Below are 22,976 nucleotides of genomic sequence, written 5' to 3' on the forward strand. Positions count from 1 at the left end.
AACAAATAAACTAAAGCCTCATGTAGTCAACAACTAGTGAGCAAGTGGACGTGATTCTCTATGTCATCTGGATAATTCTCATGAAAACAAATCATTCTAAAGAAAAGAAAAAGAGAAATGGGAAAGTATATTAAAAAATCTCTCTCTAAACATAGGCCATACTAATAAAAAATAACAAGGTGAAAAACAAAGTCCCAGGTCCAGCTGGAATGCCGTCTGTGGTTGGATCAGGTGGGAAAGGCAGTGGTTTTGTTCTCTGATATCGATCTATTTCAGCAGTATGTCGAGACACAGAAATGCAGTACTCAGTCTTCCAGCTCAGTGCCAAATGAAAGGGGTACAGACTAGAACAGTCAAACATCAGCGTTCAGTCATGGCGGTTTACCAAGTGACTAAAAAAGTACCAGAAAAAGGAAACGGCTCATTTTGTAAGGAAAGTTCACCAAAAAGTTAAATTCTCTCATTGCACTGCCCTACATCTTAAAAAAAATGCCTAATATTACCTAATTTGATGATGCTGACTACAAAAATAACCAAAACTTTCCATTGCACACATTTTTTTTCACAAAATAAGGAGAGCTTTCAAATTCTATAAATTATATTTATATATATACACAGTATATAGTGTTGTCAAACGATTAATCGTGATTAATCGCATCCAAAAGAAAAGTTTTTGTTTACATAATATATGTGTGTGTACTGTGTATATTTATTATATATATAGCATGTTTATATTTAAGAAAAAAAAATTACGTTTATATTAAATATATTTATATATGATACATATGTAATTGTATGTAAATACAAGTAAATCTTTTCAAAATATATGCTGTATGTGTGCGTATTTATATATACATAATAAATATACACATAACACACAATATATTTTGTAAACAAAAACTTTATTTTGGATGCGATTAATCGTTTGACAGAACTAATATAAACATATATACATACATACATGATTACATGTCATTTAGATTACATAATCAGATTCCAAAAATTAAGTTCTTGTAATTAGGTTATTTTACATTTTAAAATAATCATATGGATTACATGATTACATATTATTTACGCAATAGCAGTAAATAATTCATAATTTTTTGATTCTCCCTAATTTTTCTTTTTTCCTCTTTTAAATGATCCTTTCTAAAATCCTATACTGTGTCATACCAAGAAATATACACACATATATATATACACACATTATTAATGTATAATTCAACTTATACTCTGCACAGGAGTGGACAAATATGTTAAAATACTTATTTAATATGAAATAACTTTACATAAACACAATATTTTAAATAAATAAGAAGTTGTCACTTTTTGGATGCAGTAAAACACCCAGATATGTAGCAGAAAACATCTGGGTCATGTTTGCAATTTCTTCTGTCATTAGTCATAATTCTAACCCTGAAATCAGGATTAGACATAAAATTATGTCTTCTGAATCATTCAGAGATGTGATAATCAGCTGAGAATTGAACAAATAGTTGTAAACTGCCTAAGAGGAAGATATGAAACATATCTTATAATATATATATATATATATATATATATATAGTAAATAATGACACAATTTTGGGGTGAACTATCCCATTATAAACTTTCAGTTCCAACAAAGTTTCTGCACTCGCCTCCTGTTCTACCCCTCATCGCCCTCCGCTGTCCCCTGTGCATGACAGGACCATCCCAGGAGAGAGCCAGGGGGTCTTGGGGAGTTGTGTGGGGCGACCAGGGGATTTTGGCAACCTGTAGCTGAGCTCCCAGGCAAGGCTGGGCTGGAATAACGTGGCCTGTTTATTCAGCTGGTTCAGGGGAAAGAGGATGTGTTCAGGGCTTCATTAATCACGGGCGCTTCGGAAGAGATAAACAGCCAGGACCCAGTGGGGATACTGATGCTCCAGGTTAGCTGGAGCAGGGGAGAGTTGGGGTCTGTCCTCACCACAGGGGGGAACGTCTGAACACTTGCTGTAGAGTTGTTCGGGACAGCTTTTGCGAGCCCTGAAAATGTCTAATGAGCTATTTTAGATATTTTAATGACAAGAAAAAATAATAATGTTTATTTATTTACCATGTATTTGTCTACATATTAAATATACACTACTGTTCAAAAGTTTGGGGTTGGAATGATTTTTTTTTTTTTAAGTCTCTTCCAAGGCAAATTTTTTAAAATCAAAAATACAATAAAAACAGTAAAATTGTGAAATAATATTAAAATGTTAAGTACCTGTTTTCTACTTTAATATATTTTATAATGTAATTTATTCATGTGATGGCAAAGCTGAGTTTTCAGGAGTCACTGCTCCAGTTTCCAATCAGCATATATTTGAAATAGGAATACTGCTGTATCTTTTGATAAATTTAAAGCAATTAATGCTAAAATTATTAATTTCTTTTAAAAATAATCTTACTCTACCCAAGCTTTTTAATGGTAGCGTACATACAACCATAAATATGTCACACCATTATACATTACATATATTTATGGGAGTTATTGTACATTCTTATAGGCTACTGTTATCCTTTGAATCTGTATTTTGTAACACTTATTTATTGCAGTTTAATGTAGTATTTATTTATAGCCTTATACAGTATGTCTTAATTGTGACATCAGACAACAAACCCTTTAAAAAATAAATAAATAAACCCAAAAGTATATATGAATAAAAGTATAATAAATACATACTTATTTAAAAGCATAACAATATCATAACTTTAAAATGTACCCCATCTACTTTCAAATATTATGTTTATACAAATAAATGCAATGCAGTGAAATATTGCTTCCAAAATAGGACAGAAAACTACACAACAAACTTGTGCAGGTATTTAAAGTGGTGTTATACATATTAAAATGCTAAGTTACATAATACTTAATATTTTACTTTTTATACTAGCTATAGTACTATAGACAACTATTATACTAGCTGTGTTACGTATCCGGTCCATGAACTTCCGTCTGCTAGCCATCAGAGGTCACCCTTTCCATTTTCATTGACTCTCGCACTACACACTGTTGCATATCACCCCGGACTACATATCCCATCAGCCATTGCACTGATTGCACACAGCACTGATTGCACACAGCTGTTTCATATCACTCACTCACTATTTAACACTCAATCTCACTCCTTTCTAACTGCCGAGTATTGTATGCGCTTATCGCCAGCAGTGATAGCTACACTACAGAGCCCTCAACTTAATAAAAAACTTATATAGACATAATAAAAAACTAATAAAATGACAACATTACTACAACTGTAACTAAAACAAAAACAAAACAAACGAACAAAAAAAAAACATTTACAGACATTTACGTTTTATATAGAACTATTTCAATGACAACACAAGAATATTCATTTCGTGAGATATACTGCCATCTCATGTTGTCCTGCCATCTACTGGAGAATGTAAGCATATACCAGCAAAAGTACTAAAGAAGCAAATTCACTAGTTGATTTGATTAAAGAAGAAAAAATATTTAGTATATATGTTTATACATGCAATAGATATTTAAAATGACTGAGCCTTAAAAGAATAGCTCACCCAAAAATGAAAATTTGCCGAAAATGTAATCGCCCTTAGACAATCCAAGATAGATGAGTTTGTTTCTTCATTGGAACAGATTTGGAGAAATATAGCATTACGTCACATACTTAACAATGGATCCTCTGCCGTCAGAATAAGAGTCAAAAAAGCTGATAAAAACCTCACAATAATCCACAAGCTATCTACGTACATGACTCCAATCCATCAATTAACATCTTATGGAGTGAAAAGCTGCGTGTTTGTAAGAAACCATCGCTTCTGGCCAAAATAGTAGTCCATAATCCATAACAAAGCTTTCTGTAGTGAAATAGTTCCTTGTTGTCCTCTCACATCAAAATCCATCAACTTATTTGCTTGGAACTATTTTGGGCGATTTTCGCTTGGTGAGCAAGTCATGTAATGCTACATTTCTCCAAATCTGTTCTGATGAAGAAACAAACTTATATACCTCTTGTACGGCCTGAGGATGAGGACTGTTTCAGCAAAATTTGATTTTGGGGGGAATTATTCCATTAATGCGATAATACAAGCAAACCTTAAAGCAACAATATGCCGTAAGCTAGTAAGATGAACATAGAAGCCATTTCTGATGCCTAGCAGTTTAGTACAGTAAGTAATCCCCTTGAAACTGACAAATAAAAGTTGTAAAAGTGGTTTTCCCATTTTTGGCCAATTTAATCCAGGACAGAACGTTCTCACAAAGACCACATGGTGGCGCCTCTTACCACAACTATGTTGTTTGGAAACCCAAAGGTCAGTGCACTCACATTAATGGTGTGAGATAACAATGATCTCAGTGCAAACTGACTCAGTCTAATAGGTATAGTATTGCTTTTGTAGCAAATACAACACGTCGATATAATGCAATTAAAACACTCACTTTCAGTTGAACTAGTCTAATGAGTTGAACCATAACGGATGTATAAAGTAAGCTTTATCCCCGCCTCTCCAAATGCATAGAAACTGATGTGTTTCTCTCTGTTTTATAAATATTCTCAGCTCAACTGTATATAGCGGAAGTCAGGTGCTTTACCGAAAACCCACAGAGCTGAGCTCATGTTTACCTCAACAGACAGGCCTCTGGATTTATTTCATTTGATTCTGTTGCTGAGCGATAGAGCTATAAACCTTATCGAGCACTTTTGCTGAATGACCCCACCTGTTCCTACTGACACCCAATGAAATATAATTGTAAGAATGAGAACGCCCAGGCCTGGAATGACGACGACGTGGGTACATAACTGTCCAATGTTTGCTCAATGACACAAGCCTATTTTGCCACCTTTGAGCATTACAGAGGCTGTATTGACTTTCATCATGGCAGTGGCAGGATGCTCAGTTATGGGTAACAGGAGATGCTCCCAACTCCCAGATTGCCCTGGGCTGAATGAGACATGATAGCCTCAATGAAAGACGATGTGCCCAGCTATTCTGTTCAGAGCATGCAGGGGTAACAAAACTGAGAGTAACCTTGGTATTTTGTCCCACGACACTGTAATATAAAACACACACACACACACACACACACACACACACATTAAATCACATGAGACCAAAAGATTTTGCAAGCCTGTTTGTGAAGATACAACAGAATGTGGTATCTGAGTGTCCCAAGAAACAGGGCCAATGTAGCAGAAGGTGAAATGAATCCTACCACAGATATTCTCCCACAGACTGTGATGCTCTACACAAACAGGTTCTCTAAAGGGCTTAAATAACAAGCTGCGGCATGACTTGTTTTGAATCTCCGGTGATTATGCAATAGCAAGTGTAATTGAATAGCTAAATATACACACAGCCGGTCAGACCCACCCATTCACACTACAAACATCTTTGGCTGGAGGGTCAATGTCATAACGCTCCTTTTATTTTTGTCTAGATCTATTAATTATTCAAAATGATACATTTCCTCTATGATTAACATGTTTTTCATTTCTAGATTAAAATGAGTTTTTAATATTATTGGGGGGCATGAGGTCAAGAAAGTAAATCATGATGAAGGAAAAGGAATAAAAGGCTTGTAAAGGAAACCTTAAGTTGTTTTAATATTAATCTTATATTATATATACTAGAAAAAATAAATAACAAAATTGTCTCACTGCATATTAATACTTGGAAGACGTTTGTCTGTGCAACCAACATGCAGAAAAAAATCTATACAAAAATGTAAAATTAAAATTAAAAATAATAAATAATAAAATAAACAACAATAAAAGATAATGGATTACTCAAGGCCGAAAGGCCTCTTAAAATGCATTTATTAATGATTACTATTATTTATTTAATATTATTTTTTTTAATTTGTATTAGTTTGATTATTTGAATTTCTATGACAAGGTTACAGATTATAAATGTCATGTTGTAAAACTTCATAAAAACTTAATGATTTAATAATGAAACTAATAATTTGTGTTATTTTGTGAATTTTATGTCATTAATGTTTTATTGTTTTGCATTTTATGTTCTCATGCTTGTTATGCTGCACAAAAATTACTGCTCTTTTGTTAAAAAAAAAAAGCCTGACAAATTTATATAAAACATTTTTTAAAATTACTTTTTTTTCTTGATGGTTACACCGTGTGACATGTTTAAAGCCATTCAATTTAAAAAATTTTTTAAAAAACTGTATAAATGTTTCTCAAAGACATATAAAACCAGCATGAACACAAGGCCCGAGTACCATGAGCACGTGTTTTAAACTAGACTTTTAAACTAGTTTAAATAATAATAATAATAGTAATAATATATATATATATATAGAGAGAGAGAGAGAGAGAGAGAGAGAGAGAAGAAAAAATATTTAGTATATATGTTTATACATGCAATAGATATTTAAAATGACTGAGCCTTAAAAGAATAGCTCACCCAAAAATGAAAATTTGCCGAAAATGTAATCGCCCTTAGACAATCCAAGATAGATGAGTTTGTTTCTTCATTGGAACAGATTTGGAGAAATATAGCATTACGTCACATACTTAACAATGGATCCTCTGCCGTCAGAATAAGAGTCAAAAAAGCTGATAAAAACCTCACAATAATCCACAAGCTATCTACGTACATGACTCCAATCCATCAATTAACATCTTATGGAGTGAAAAGCTGCGTGTTTGTAAGAAACCATCGCTTCTGGCCAAAATAGTAGTCCATAATCCATAACAAAGCTTTCTGTAGTGAAATAGTTCCTTGTTGTCCTCTCACATCAAAATCCATCAACTTATTTGCTTGGAACTATTTTGGGCGATTTTCGCTTGGTGAGCAAGTCATGTAATGCTACATTTCTCCAAATCTGTTCTGATGAAGAAACAAACTTATATACCTCTTGTACGGCCTGAGGATGAGGACTGTTTCAGCAAAATTTGATTTTGGGGGGAATTATTCCATTAATGCGATAATACAAGCAAACCTTAAAGCAACAATATGCCGTAAGCTAGTAAGATGAACATAGAAGCCATTTCTGATGCCTAGCAGTTTAGTACAGTAAGTAATCCCCTTGAAACTGACAAATAAAAGTTGTAAAAGTGGTTTTCCCATTTTTGGCCAATTTAATCCAGGACAGAACGTTCTCACAAAGACCACATGGTGGCGCCTCTTACCACAACTATGTTGTTTGGAAACCCAAAGGTCAGTGCACTCACATTAATGGTGTGAGATAACAATGATCTCAGTGCAAACTGACTCAGTCTAATAGGTATAGTATTGCTTTTGTAGCAAATACAACACGTCGATATAATGCAATTAAAACACTCACTTTCAGTTGAACTAGTCTAATGAGTTGAACCATAACGGATGTATAAAGTAAGCTTTATCCCCGCCTCTCCAAATGCATAGAAACTGATGTGTTTCTCTCTGTTTTATAAATATTCTCAGCTCAACTGTATATAGCGGAAGTCAGGTGCTTTACCGAAAACCCACAGAGCTGAGCTCATGTTTACCTCAACAGACAGGCCTCTGGATTTATTTCATTTGATTCTGTTGCTGAGCGATAGAGCTATAAACCTTATCGAGCACTTTTGCTGAATGACCCCACCTGTTCCTACTGACACCCAATGAAATATAATTGTAAGAATGAGAACGCCCAGGCCTGGAATGACGACGACGTGGGTACATAACTGTCCAATGTTTGCTCAATGACACAAGCCTATTTTGCCACCTTTGAGCATTACAGAGGCTGTATTGACTTTCATCATGGCAGTGGCAGGATGCTCAGTTATGGGTAACAGGAGATGCTCCCAACTCCCAGATTGCCCTGGGCTGAATGAGACATGATAGCCTCAATGAAAGACGATGTGCCCAGCTATTCTGTTCAGAGCATGCAGGGGTAACAAAACTGAGAGTAACCTTGGTATTTTGTCCCACGACACTGTAATATAAAACACACACACACACACACACACACACACACACATTAAATCACATGAGACCAAAAGATTTTGCAAGCCTGTTTGTGAAGATACAACAGAATGTGGTATCTGAGTGTCCCAAGAAACAGGGCCAATGTAGCAGAAGGTGAAATGAATCCTACCACAGATATTCTCCCACAGACTGTGATGCTCTACACAAACAGGTTCTCTAAAGGGCTTAAATAACAAGCTGCGGCATGACTTGTTTTGAATCTCCGGTGATTATGCAATAGCAAGTGTAATTGAATAGCTAAATATACACACAGCCGGTCAGACCCACCCATTCACACTACAAACATCTTTGGCTGGAGGGTCAATGTCATAACGCTCCTTTTATTTTTGTCTAGATCTATTAATTATTCAAAATGATACATTTCCTCTATGATTAACATGTTTTTCATTTCTAGATTAAAATGAGTTTTTAATATTATTGGGGGGCATGAGGTCAAGAAAGTAAATCATGATGAAGGAAAAGGAATAAAAGGCTTGTAAAGGAAACCTTAAGTTGTTTTAATATTAATCTTATATTATATATACTAGAAAAAATAAATAACAAAATTGTCTCACTGCATATTAATACTTGGAAGACGTTTGTCTGTGCAACCAACATGCAGAAAAAAATCTATACAAAAATGTAAAATTAAAATTAAAAATAATAAATAATAAAATAAACAACAATAAAAGATAATGGATTACTCAAGGCCGAAAGGCCTCTTAAAATGCATTTATTAATGATTACTATTATTTATTTAATATTATTTTTTTTAATTTGTATTAGTTTGATTATTTGAATTTCTATGACAAGGTTACAGATTATAAATGTCATGTTGTAAAACTTCATAAAAACTTAATGATTTAATAATGAAACTAATAATTTGTGTTATTTTGTGAATTTTATGTCATTAATGTTTTATTGTTTTGCATTTTATGTTCTCATGCTTGTTATGCTGCACAAAAATTACTGCTCTTTTGTTAAAAAAAAAAAGCCTGACAAATTTATATAAAACATTTTTTAAAATTACTTTTTTTTCTTGATGGTTACACCGTGTGACATGTTTAAAGCCATTCAATTTAAAAAATTTTTTAAAAAACTGTATAAATGTTTCTCAAAGACATATAAAACCAGCATGAACACAAGGCCCGAGTACCATGAGCACGTGTTTTAAACTAGACTTTTAAACTAGTTTAAATAATAATAATAATAGTAATAATATATATATATATATAGAGAGAGAGAGAGAGAGAGAGAGAGAGATTTAAACTTTTTATTTTATTTTATCTTATTTTATTTTATTTTTGAAGCATCATAAATAAAGTACATTGTATTCAGTGTTCCAGATTTGATGTAAGGCCATCAGTAATTTGCTGCTCAGATAGGACAGAGCAGGTGAATGTAGCAGGTGCTGTGTTTGATATTCAATGGCTAAATACAGCAGACATCATATGTTCACTGCTATAAATCAACTTAATCATCACCTTCTGAACATCAGAGAGATCAGAGTTGGATGGCATACACGTTGTTCCTCATTTAACCCAGGATGAATTCGGTTCTTCGCTCTACAGGGGTCACAGGAAGGTTTAGCATCTGATACCATTCTTCGAAAATGTACACAGAGAGAACTAGTCGCTGCTTTTTACGCCATGTAACGAGATTCCTAGCTAATCAGTGACTTTCCTGTGTTATCGCAGCCATCAGGACACTGGGGAGGATGTGTAACCGAGACAAGGGCTGATGTCATGGCTTGATGGATAAGGTGGAGTTGAAGGGAGGGTGATGGAGACCGTTTTGATGTTGTATACATCACTATTCGATATGCAGCCCTCAATTACAATCAGATTATAGTGAAATTACATGGGGAAGTGGATGAACTTGAATATGAATAAAAAAATGGGTGTATGTTAGTGTGTGCGTCCATCATTCTGTGCCAGCGGTGATATCTGTAGAGTGAGGTTTCGGGAAGGTGAGAAAACATGATGGTGTGCACTCATCTAATGATCTAAATTGAAGTAGATGAGCTTCTCTCACTCACTCTGAGTGGAGGTGTCTTTTACACTGGCCCTCTGTGCAGCATGAATGGAAAAATGAGCTCATGCCTTCAAATACCACTGACTCCATTTACTGACATTAGACAGCAGTCTGAGATCAGTCACAGGCTACCTGCTTCACTCCTGGCACAGAGGGCAATGTTTATTTAATTTAGCATTATGCTTAAGTGGAGCAATAGACAGGTTTTGCTTTCTGTTAGGGAACAACAGGACTAAAGGGCCACCTTTAAGAAAAAATCTCATCCTTTTTCTCATACCAAAATGTTAATAAGAAAATGTTAAAAGAAAATGATGATGATGATGATGATGACGATGACGATGACTTGTTAATATTATAACTATATAATATAATTTAATAATTAGTATAATAATAATAATAATAATTATTATTATTATAAATCAGTATAATTAAAAAATGACTTTCTAATGAGGATAAATTACCACAAAATCAACCTTTTGTTTTTGCATGATGACCTCATGCTTTTGGAACTCTTTGCAATGCAAAATGGCACAAATGTTTTTAGGAAAGTATTTTGTTTAATTTAGTATTATTATGATTATTGTTATTATTAACATTGAATTATTAATATTATAATTATATAATGTATTTAAACTGAAATTACAATCATTGATTGTGTTGGTAATACTTCTACTAATAAATACTGATAATAATATTAGTAATAACAAATAATAATAATAATAATAATAATAATAATTAAATTAATGGCTACTACTACTTCTACTAATAAATATACATTTGTTATTGCATGTGATTGAAAATTTTGCAATTCATAATGATAGTCATGTTTAAAGTACTGTGATATTTTTGTAACTCTTTAGTGTTTTAGGAGAAAAATAAAATCAAAAGAGCCTTTTCCCAGAGGCTTTTTGTCCTGTTTATCCCTACTTGATTTAGAGGCTTATTATATGAATTATAAATAGAAGTGATAAAATTCCTGATAAAATGAGCAGTAAAAAATGCTGGGTTAAAAACAACCCAGAGCTGGGTGAAATATGGACAAACCCAGCAGTTGGGTTAAATGTTTAACCCAATCTTCTGGGTAGTTTTATTTAACTCAGCTATTGCTTAAAAAGTACTATATTTCTTGCTTAAAATGAACCCAGATAGGTTGGAAATGAACATTTCTTAATATGTCCAAGTTCAAATAATATATATATTTTTAAATTGCTTATTAATAAATGTTCACCTTTTGATTATTGCTGATGCCTCTAATACTTATGTATCTGATTTTTAATTTACACCCTATTTTGGGTTCATTTTAAGCCAGCCATATAGCCATTTTTAAACTATAGTTGTTGAGTTAAAACTACCCAGAAGGTTTGGTTAAACATTTAATCCAACCACTGGGTCAAAACAACCTAGGGTTGTCCATATTTCACCCAGCGCTGGGTTGTATTTAACTAAGCATTTTTTAGAGTGTAGTTGCATTAATTCTAAGTTCACTTCTCGGCTCATTAAATTCTAAAATGTAGCACTCTTTCCTGTCAAACACTGACCTGTCACCTGTTTCTGCAGTGAGTGTGAGCCATCTCTCCATGTGGACACATTTCATTACAGAGGACTGCAAGAAATATGGAGGCATTTTTAGCCTTGAATGCTTCCCATAAACAAATGCCACTGTACTAGAGCACAGGTACCACATGCCAGACATGCAGATCCCAGCTGCCTTTCATAACCAGAGCTCAAGGCAAGCCTGCGTTTAACATAGTAAAATGTTCACACCATTCCTCACATGCATGTCCTTTGTTGTGATTGACAGGGTTTGGAGAAAGCTAATGCCAACTCCTTAAAACAAGTACACATTGGATTAGGAGACTATACACAAGTATTTTTAGGACACTTCAACAGCCTTATTTTTCATATATGAACATATGCAAAATGCTATGAGGTATAAATTATAAACCGAATGAAACCCACTGAAACACATATTTTCTCAGCTGTAAGATGGTGTCAAGTTATACATCTGTGGTCAAGCTGAATGTTATCAGGCAACACAAAACCGGATAAGCCTAAACTAAACACTTGAACCTTTTTGTTTGCACTCCCAAATGGGCTTGTGTTCATTTAGACGAAAATCTGGAGACATTGTTTATATTGCTCTGTTTGTACGAAGGCAGACTAATTACAACTCAAAATCGAACTGACTTTACAGTAATCCCTTTAGAAAACTCAAAGAATATGGATGAAAATTGCTATTCAGTGATTACAAACAGAGCCAAAACTCCAGCGGCCCACTGTTTTGTGCACTTAACATCTTATTCACAGACCACATGTAAAGCTCAGACCATCATTTTTTCCTTTATACCTGTATCAAATTTTAACTTTGTGATTACAAAAGGCAGAATGTGAGAAATCTTCACACTAATTAACGGTTAAAAGAGCCAGTAACCTGTTTGTTTGTGCTTTTTATTAGCATTAGCTGAACTAGTCAGAAAAATGTGTTCTTTTGCACTATTTGAGCTAAATAAGCACACTTCGTGGAGTCATATGGCCATCGAGTTGCTTAATAGCAGTGGTTCTCAACCAGAGGGCCTCAGCAAACTTCTAAGGGGGCTTCAAGATGACTTGAATATGGTTTAAAATAAGCCAAAACAATAAAAAAAATTAAGCATTTTAATTCACCCCCTTCCCATTTTGAAGAACCAGGGTTCCTACTTTTTTGGAAAACCTGGATATATGAAGTAGTCTAAGTTTAAAAGTGTAATTTCTAGATCTAGGAAAGTCATATTGATTTAAACATTTCCATGGGCTTTTTAAAAATGAATATGCATTTTTTTTTTAGTTATGTCATGCACATTGATATTTTATTTAATAGAAAATGCGGGTAAAAATCCTTATCCAGTAAATCACAAACAGTCATTAAAAAGGTTCCGAAAGGGTGTTTTCACAATGATACCATAAGACCATTTTGGGTTCCACAAAGAACCTTTCAGTGAACAGATCTCAAAATAAAAAAAATTTTCAGCATTCTAAATAACCCTTTTCCACAGTAAAGAACATGCTGTGCAGTGAAAAGGTTCCACGGATGTTAAAGGTTCTTCATAAAGAGCTTTTATTTTTAAGAGTGCAACTGTAAAAGTCATGGGGCCTTTGAATATTGTTGTTCAAACTGTTCACATGCTTTAGAGTCAGAAGGGTGGAGAACCACTGCCTTGAGACTTTGGCAAAATAACAGACATACTGATAATATGACATATTATAAATTGTAACATGCTGAGTTGCTTCAGCATGGCAGTTTTTAAGACTTTGATATCACTCCGACCCCCACGGCTCCTTCTGTGGCCCAGACACAAGTGGATCACTACAGCTGATGTACATGTGATTTTGTTTTGTCCTTAAATTAGCATGGAAATGGCCTGGAAAATGGGTTATAAATGGAAATGTCAGCTAGTTGGCTGAACCAACAATTGAGCATGTAAACAAAAGCCACATTGTCAGAGACGCTAACAACACTCCTCTCTGTCTTCATGCTGCCCCGATCCCACCAGATTTAGAATACACACACACACACAAAAAAAACGGTCTTCTCCACAGACTCCTGATGTGCTGCTGGCAGCCAGAGAAAAGCTGTCAGAGGGAATAAGAGGGAAAGGTCATTGTGTCTGATATATACATTCAGCTGGGCTGGTGCAGCTGTGTGGGCATCAGAAAGATCTCGCTGGAGGACAGGACTATTGTGCCAGTCTGATTGATCCTCTATGGCACTGAGCTTACGGAGAGACCCTGACTTTAACAGGGACAGGGCCTGTTGACAAACAAGCAGGCCTCTGTCTGAGGCAGGAGACTGAGGTTGCAGGTGCTTGGGCCATGCTTGGATCGAGCAGCGTATGCTTGCTCAGATGCCAGCGGAGGCATTTCCTGCCTAGTCTGACATAGGCAGGCATCCTGGCAACGGCCAAACACTAAGTAGGAATGCATAAAAGGCGAGGACCGGTATCTAAGTGCACATAAATGTCCATCAGACCTTAAAAACATAGACAGAGGCACACTTAAAAATACATCCACAGTGATTCTACTGTAGAAGGGCACAATGATACTCAAACGTACGATAAAAAAATATAATAGATCTAATTTAATAGATCTAACATCTAAATGTACAGTTTTGGAAGTGAAAAGTAATCTTAATATAGACTGAAAAAAACATCAAATAAAATTCTCATTTTTGATGATTTTTGAATAAACGTTACTTAGTTTTTTTCTTATCAGTTATTTACAGTATATTAGGGTCTTGTGTTACATCTCATGCTGCTAAATTATTTATTGCATTATTTAGTGTTGTGTATGGAAGCTTGTTTCTGCCACAGAATAATAAAAAATAAAAAAGGTAAGTGAGAACTTTTATCTCACAATTTCATTTTTTCTTGCAATTCTGAGAAGAAAAGTCATAATTGTGAGGTATAAACTGCAATAGGTAAACTCTGTAAAATCAGAATTTAAATTGCGAGAAACAGTCTGAATTGTGAGATAAATTCAAAACAGAAAAAAGTCAAAATTATGACGCACTTGCCTTTTTTATTTATATTTGGCGGTGAAAGGCAGGCTTTCATATTGTGTGTTAGCATATTTAGTATTTATGGAAAAAAATACTTGTGATGATCTTTGCTTCGGCTTTCTCTTTACCACTTGTGTTTTTAAGCATTTTTTTTAAAACTATGAATTGAAGTTCAGTCTGTAAAACTTAAAATGTTTCTACTTTTTTTTAAGGTAAATGTCTGTCATCCAGCTTTTTTGTAAATTTCACAGATTTTTTTCTTTTTTTTAACTGTGTACAAATACAAATACAAATCCTCGCCTGCGTCTCATTTTGTTGTACCCCACAGTGTTGAGAATTCCGCTGTGGCTAGAAAGAAATAATTTAATTTCAGCTGGTGCAGAGCAGTAGGCAAAGACAGTGTGACACAATGACCCGGTGCCAGAGAGTGTAAATCTGGCACGGCGTCTGCCATCACACCACATTATGATTTACAACAGACAGCAGAGCAACAGACAGCCTGATCCGCTCCTTTTCTCCTCAATGCTAGCATTCATATCTGCTATTTTCATGGATGAGGTGCTTCTAAATTTTTACAGCCACAATAAACAAATGTTTCAAGCATCTACAATGTCTACAAACTCAAATGTGGCCAAGGTGAACACAGCTTTTACAGCCTCAATAATTGTTTCAAGCATCCACAATGATGTGTGCAATCCCAAATAGAAATATAGACATGCAGGGTTTAAAATCAAGTAAAACGGCTTGAAGGAAATCAGAGGACGTGCACACAGGCGCCATGGTTTCTGCTGTACAGGATACAAAGCAGCCCGGATCCAAATTTGGCAACGTGGCATAAAAAGGATGTCAGATAAGTCAGTGGCCAGCACGTCTGTAGGGATTATTTTTAGTCGTACTATTTAGTAGAGGATCGAAGAAAAAGTTTGTCCCCCACCCTTGCAACTACGCCCCGTTCCCGAGTTTCACACGGTGCTGTTTGCACTGGGAATCTTCTTCCAGTTGACATGGCCCAGCCCGGCGAGCTGCCCTTCCTCGCACCCTCGGTGCACTGTAAACATCCCAGGGTCAGCACCTTACTAAGCGCCTGCCTATGCACACACTTAACTTCCTGTTTACTCTAAATGCTTCAAGCCCCACTGGACACCAATAGCCATATTATTGTCTATGATCTGGAAAGTGGGATTTTGTCTCATACAGTGTATCATGCATGCTTAAATATGTATGTAGTACATACACAAATTGTGAATATTTTATAAACTGTAAAATATAAGACGGTGGTAAAGAGAAAAGATAAATATTTGGCAGGAAAAATGTGAGCATACGTTTCATGGTTTGAACACATGGCTCAGCCCTGGCAAGGTAGATAATGGAAAACCCAACAGGGGGTCAAAGTACAGACTGACTCAGTGTAAGCTATGGCTTCACGTTATTACATGTTATTGTAATTATTTAATGCCTAATGTAATTTTTTATATTTTATTTACTTATTGTTATATTTCATATTTTTAACCTCTTAAAATATCTTAAAATAAAATAATAATACTACATAAGAAACAATAGTAATAACAATAATAATAATAATTATTATTATACAAAATAAAAATAAAATAATTAAAATATCTTAATGGGTTTTATATTTTCAGCCCCCACAAGAGCATAATGAAAATCCTGACAAGGCTATTCATGTGCATGCTTTATATGTGAAGAATATCATTCCGAAGCAGTGTTTTGACTAGTACTAGACGTAAGTTACAAGTTACCTTCGGGAAATCTCTTTTTAATCAAAGGCATACATATATGAGTAAACATTGCCCTGACAAAGAGCTGAGAAAGAATGGAGGGCTTGTTCTTCGATGGGGTGGAGTGTTTTTGTGTGTGTGCTGGGGAACAACCGTCCTTGGCTCCTTATATTTCTCATTCATCTCTCACATCACATGGATGACTGGCACTAACTGAAAACACACACAGTCTAGGTTCTGTGACCAGCAGTTCAGGTTCAGAGAGCTGCCTTACACACAGCAAGAAAACGACAAAGGCAGCTATAAGTGGTAGGCTATATCAGTCATAAACCACATTTTTGCCAGTTAATTTAATGAGAAAAAACTCTTACTTGTGTTAGATATACAATACTGATAGTCTATATAAAAATAGGCTATTTTAAAATATTTTTAAAAATGTTTTCTGAAATTAAAACCTTCAGTATCCTTAACTAAATACCTTAAGCACACACACACACACACACACACACACACACACACAAAGTAGGCTATAGGCTACCAGCCTATTTACTAGTAAAGCCATACAAAGGTTAACGTTCGGTCTAGTAGTTTGTTTGATTACAGTGACGGCTAATACCATGTTTATACAGTTTTGTATTAGAAATACTAGCCTAACTTTTGATATTGTGTTTCGCATGGTACGTTTTTGTGAAGGGGCACATACACTGTGCTGCTGTTCCAAAATGTCCGCGCACAGCGCATGAAATGACCAAACATTAATAGAGTAGGCTACTGTAAGTAACTCGGTGTTTACGCGCAATTTAATGCAATAGAGAACGTCATTGTTTTTGCACAGGCTATTCTAGTTTATAATGGAAAGTATGTGTCGCTGTTTGTGCATTTCGCTGCCTGTGTACACTCATTTATACACTACTGAGATTGCAACCGTCCACTGCTGTTCCGAGCCCAGCAGCTACCACGTGATGTTTTCGCAAGCTGTATCTGTTGTTAATAGAGCAAACGCTGAAAACAACCATAAAAACACTCTTGCTGGGGCAAGTTTTTATGAATGGCATTTTTCCTTCCTCGACTTTCCCCTTTTTTTGTGAATGAAAAACAACTGAAAACGTACTAGGGAAAGCCCTTGGGATTCTCAAGCCGCGATTGGCTAAAAGAACGTAAGCTCCGCCTTCGGTTGTTAAACCTTGAATCTGATTGGCTGGAATGCGCAGAGGTTTCATTCATAAGGAAGGACAAAGAGAAGAAATTTGAGCTCTTGTAAGAGAAAATCCACCAATCAAAATCCTTCCGACAAAGCGAACATCCGACAGCAAGAAAAGCAAGTTAAAGTCAGCAGTATGATTTAAGGAAAGCGATTGTTTTTTTCTTCTGGCCACACATCTACTGTATATGCCAAACATACACATTTCGAACTGAAATTTTGGATACAACATTTTTTTGTCAAACAATCAAAAGTTTTATTGCTGCCTGAAATATAAATATATGGCTATAAAATTTACAATCTGCAGTGATCCTGCGGGGAAAATAGAGTTAGAAATGACAAATTATTATAATAAGCTAAATTGATTAAAACAAATAAGTTTTTACACTGTATCATCACTGAAACCTAAACAATATAAAACAATACACTTTTAATTTCGATCACTTTAGGCCAATGATGAAGAATATAACTCCTTCACTATACTAGCATAATCTGATAGCGGACGTGGCATATACACAAGTTAGTTGTCAGATTCTACGTATAAAATGTCTTCATCCCACAAAATCCTTTGCAAACTCTTTAGACAATAGCGTCTTGCCTCAAATGAAGCAAAGAACAGGTCTCGAGCTGTCCAGTCTGTGATTTAGCGGAGACCAGAGTGTGTGTTTATACGCACGCTGGTGTTTTTTTTTTGTGAATGGAGCTCATTACGTATGCAGCCTTCTCGCGCTCCATTCACAAACTGCTGCTGCTGCTGCCTCTGTCCGTCTTCCTTCCCCTCTCAGTCTGCGTGGATCTCATTAAAACACAGCCTAAATGACCACAAACGGTTAAGACATGGATTATAAAATGGATGCATATCTGGACCAGCAAGTGCCTTATACTTTAGCTAATGTGAGTATGGCTTTATTCACTTCAAAGCTTCGTTGGGCTTCATGCGGGGATGTTGTGCTGTTTCTCTGTCGTCGTTGCATGTGATTTGTTTTAAGCAAGCGCTGTTGCGTTGAAAACTCTTTTCAGTTTGGGCTGAAACCAAGTAAAACTGTCGCAAAGAGTCTACTAAATATTCGTTTTCTCCATGTTGCGCTCGAAAGGTAAAGCTTAATCCTTTCAGCAAACGCTTTTCTCAAATCTGAATTCTTACAAAATTCAGATTTTGTAAGAATTCAAAACTTCCCTTTTCAGGATGCTTGAATTGTCAGTATTTGCTATTGTAAGAGGCAATGCAGTGAATTCAGTTTTAATGTTGAATGGGCATAATCTCACACTATATATGGCAAAAAGTATTTAGTCTTGACAGTATCCTGTATTTTTTTCTACCTTGACATAGTGCATTGTAACAATTATCACTTTTAATATTTCTTTTAATATTGTTTAGGTTATTTATAGTGAGTTTTAAGATAAATATCGATCCTTGTGGTTCTGAAGTTACACTCTAATTCTTTGAGTATGTATTTTTTACTTACATAATGTAGTTTCTGTTTTGTAGAGGTCGCAAGGAAATGGGCCCCTAAATAGACTGTTGATGGCGACAAAAAGGAAATACATGGACACCGAATTACCCCCTCAGGAATCCGAAGGTAAAGTAGCAAGCAAGTTTAAAAATTTCATATTGTTTTATCTTCACTGTATATTGTCAGGTCGGTATCTTTGAAAAGGCAGGTTTTAAAAGCTATTTACCAAAATCTGACTGTATGTCAGAACAATTTTTCTTGTAAACAGATGAACAAAAAAGGAAATAAATCTTTGAAGCTCGTATGGAAGAATAGATCAGTGTGATAATGATTTACGTTCCTTTTCAGATCTCTTTCAGGATTTACGCCAACTTCAGGAGACATGGCTCACAGAAGGTATGCGCCTTTTCTAAGCATGTATTGTGTGTCTATATTGCAATAAATATGTCCCTCTAGTGGCAGTGAGCAAGGAAATGTCAGAGGAGGACATGCTGCTTGGTGAGATTTACAAAACAAAACAATAGAAAGATTTAGAATGAGGTGGCTTTTTTGCTTAATAAGGCAAGACAGCTGTTAGAAATAATTCATGTTTTCATTTTAGAAATTTAATAGGTGTGATAGTCCAATACAGTATTTCAGGCCTGAATTTAAGATGATTCTTTTACTGTACATCAGGGCAATCATTGTGTCAACGTATATGTGTTGCTTTTGTACAAAAATGCCTTGATTGCACAACGCTGCTGGTTACATTTTATTCGGGAAGTCCTGACAAAGGCTCTTAAAGCCTGTACACCAAGGCAAAGCAAACAAACAAACAGCATCAAAGCTGGACAGTCAGGAGGCAAATAGTTGAAATGAACCCTGCCAGAAACAATTTACTGTGTACATGTCAGAGTGTGGAGAACACAAAGGCTGCTCTCAATGAGACCGGGTGGCTGGAACCCCGCTGTTTTGAATGAATTATACATCTGTCCCATTGCAAACCCTTATGTGTATTTTAAGCTAAAAAAGCTAAGGTGATATAAATGCGATTTTAAAAATGAAATGGTAAACAGTGATTTTGTCCAAGTTTATCTTATATTAGAAAGAATGTTAATGCATAATTTTATCTTATGCTTTATCAGAAATTAAATCAGTCTGGTTGTAATTGCATGCAGTTAAGATGACATATGGCAAATATGAGATGCATTATCTTCAGATAACACCTAAGAGTCTTAAATTCAATGAATAAATTAGGGAAGTAACACAATAATATTATAAACATAACTTAAATGATTTTTTTATTTAAATATTAAAGACATTTAAAGGAATCCCTCAATGTTGTTAATGAGATATTTTAAGGATTTCAAAGTGCATGGTCAAAACAAGAGTTCTCAATAAATTGCATCATCCTCAGAGCAGAACTATCAGCTATTATTATGCAGCGTCAAACTGTGAACTTCACACATCAGTCAGGAGACAGGGAAGGCAATGACCATAAACCAGAAACAATAGAGAACCATCCCTGACTCCACGACAAGTACACAGGTGGAGTAGTGCAGACACTTTAGCTATGAAGTTTGAACAGTGATTTTATTGTTTTGAGAGAACAAATAAAGCAAGAAATAACTTTATTGCTCACACACACTTACTCTTTAAAACCAGCCTCAGTTTTCCAGGCCGTGAACTTTTCGGAGGCAATGGCTTATAATCAGGTGGTTATGATGATGAGTAATTCACCATATTGTTAAAACAGACACTGCTGCAGGGATTTTTCACTTTAAAGGCTAAGATAAAACATAGAAGGAGGCCAAAAGTTGTTAATAGAAAAGCTTGTCCAGTCATGTGAGTATTTTTTACATTTCAAGACAGACCTCCTGGCTCCTCCCAGGATCTGCCGAACAAAAAAAAAAAAAAAAGAAATTCAGGTTCCCTCAAAGAAAAAGGAAACATGTCTCCATGCTTGCACAGACAAACTTTGGTCTTGTGCTGACTTGCATTTCAAAGCCCTTGACAAGATGTTCCTGGAAGCTCACTGACTTGAAACACACACACACACACAGACTCCCACAGACATTCACAGACACACGGTCTGATGTGACTATGTACAGACACACACACATGCTAACTCGACTGAGAGAGATCGAGTTGGCTTCAATCAGCCCTGGAAACTCTAAAAAGCTTGAGGGACTCACATTAAACTGATATATATTTTTTATCCGTCTAAAAATCGCATACGCTCCTTTTCAAAAAAGTTGAAACAAGTCTGAATGATTTTTTTATCTGGTGGGCCAAATATTGGCTTCAGCTTTGACTCATAAAAACAGCCTTACTAATCCTCCTCGGGGCAGAAAAGAAAAAAACTTAAATGACTCTAATATAATTACAGTATAGCAACAGGATAAGAGCAGGATCTATGAAATTAATGTAATTTCTTTGAACATGCTCAAAGGGGCATCAGTACGGTTTCCGTCACACAGGAAGTGCCAGATTATTGTTAAAGAGATGGATTTAATTCTCCCAATGTTCTGGTTTCTGTGTTTATGGACTACTGGCTAAAAAAGGAGAGAGAATATGCCCAAGAAAAAAAGAAGTATGTTACCAATGTCACTGTCATACACCAGCCTGCATGACTAAGAGCTATTGCATGTCAGGAATAAAAAAGAACAGTGGATAAAGGGGAAGAACCCAAGTTTCTTTTGCTTGTGCCTTTTATTGAGCCATAAAAAAATCTAAAGTTTTTAGTTTTAATCCATTATTATTATTATTTTAGCTAAAGGACACCACTTTACATAACATTTGCATTAAATCCAGGCTTTAAGGGCCAATATTTTATGGTGCTTTGAGATGTTGGTGTGGAATAAATCTGAGATCAAGTCTTACTTAGTCCAGAAAATAAGAATTAGAAGAAAAGGCAATATAACTATGGCAGGAAATTCAAAGTCGCTGTCATCTTAGCTGCTTTATTCAAGGACAACTCAATGTGGCTACTTTTATTTATTATTTTATTCATCAGCATAATAACAATGACTTATCAAGGCTTTTTGTCCAACTGTATTGAGTGGCAGTCCTTGGGATCATATTCCATTATTGAACCAGTCTGCAAATGTACAAATCCACAAAAAGTAAAGTCAGCAAATCCACATATTATTATTAATACCCTTTATGGGACATTATTGATTGTTACTGTACATTATTATGCAATTGGTATGTAAGACATATCCATTGCTAGTGTTTGTGTAGATTTCACCCAGCATGACCTTTAAAGAAAAACAGTCTCAACAGAATCTATCCACATTTAATTTGGCCATAAACACCTAAGAAATGACTGTACGTAATGTCAGAAGCATTTATCTTACAATCGTACGCATGCCAATAGTTCGATATTAAAAAAAAAAGATCAAAGCTATCTTTTCTTTGTCTGAGGCTCATTAAACTGCACTCTTCTTCTGCTTTCCCTTAGTTATTTTCTCTATTCTTTCTCTTGCTCCCTTTCTCTTCTCAAACACTTATTGCATGACCTTAAAAGCCAGCGTTCAAAGACTTCAAAGCAGGTGATGAATTCCAGAACACTTCCCCAAGCAGAGCTGACCAACATTGTCTGAGAATGTCCTCCAGTTTTTTTTTCTATGTGCGCAGGAAGAGACATTTAGTATTAATGCTACGCTGCTACATTTGCTCTCTTCTGAATCATTTCTTATTCTGTTGAAACATGCTTACGATGGATAAGCGAGGTAATTGGCTACATCAGCTCGAAAGACTGTAAATCCATCAGCAGGATCCAGCTAGAGTGTTGGTGATGGGTAGGGGGAGGACATCACTTCTTGTGGACTGACATTGATCACCCCTTATTATGTTTAAATAAGGCCTGTATATGATACAGATGTGTGGAGGTGCCGGATGTGCATGTGCCCCCCTCAGATTTTGAGTGAATTTTCTATGCAACATTTTTATCGTTTATAATTAGGTTGCAGGATTTACGTAACGATGTGGCATAAATCACCTATTTACATCCAAATTTGGTCACTCCAATATGCCCTTGAACATGTCAGATCCAGCACTGGTGCTCTTTCAAAATATATATATAT

At 35.3% G+C, this 22,976-nt stretch overlaps 1 protein-coding gene across 2 annotated transcripts in view; it reads left to right on the forward strand.

Moving 5' to 3' along the window:
* The first annotated feature begins 18,259 nt into the window (after positions 1–18,259).
* Positions 18,260–22,976, forward strand: part of etv4 (ETS variant transcription factor 4) — a 30,714-nt gene continuing 25,997 nt past the window's right edge. For both annotated transcript variants that reach the window (XM_016510753.1, XM_016510754.1), the window contains exons 1-3: positions 18,260–18,349; positions 18,945–19,035; positions 19,258–19,305. In XM_016510753.1, the coding sequence (XP_016366239.1) occupies positions 18,293–18,349; positions 18,945–19,035; positions 19,258–19,305 (196 nt within the window). In that variant the 5' untranslated portion in view covers positions 18,260–18,292. The remainder of the gene's footprint in view (positions 18,350–18,944; positions 19,036–19,257; positions 19,306–22,976) is intronic.

This window comes from Sinocyclocheilus rhinocerous, unplaced genomic scaffold (assembly GCF_001515625.1).
Source record: "Sinocyclocheilus rhinocerous isolate Xijiao unplaced genomic scaffold, SAMN03320098_v1.1 scaffold144, whole genome shotgun sequence".
Classification (NCBI taxonomy): Eukaryota; Metazoa; Chordata; class Actinopteri; order Cypriniformes; family Cyprinidae; genus Sinocyclocheilus; species Sinocyclocheilus rhinocerous.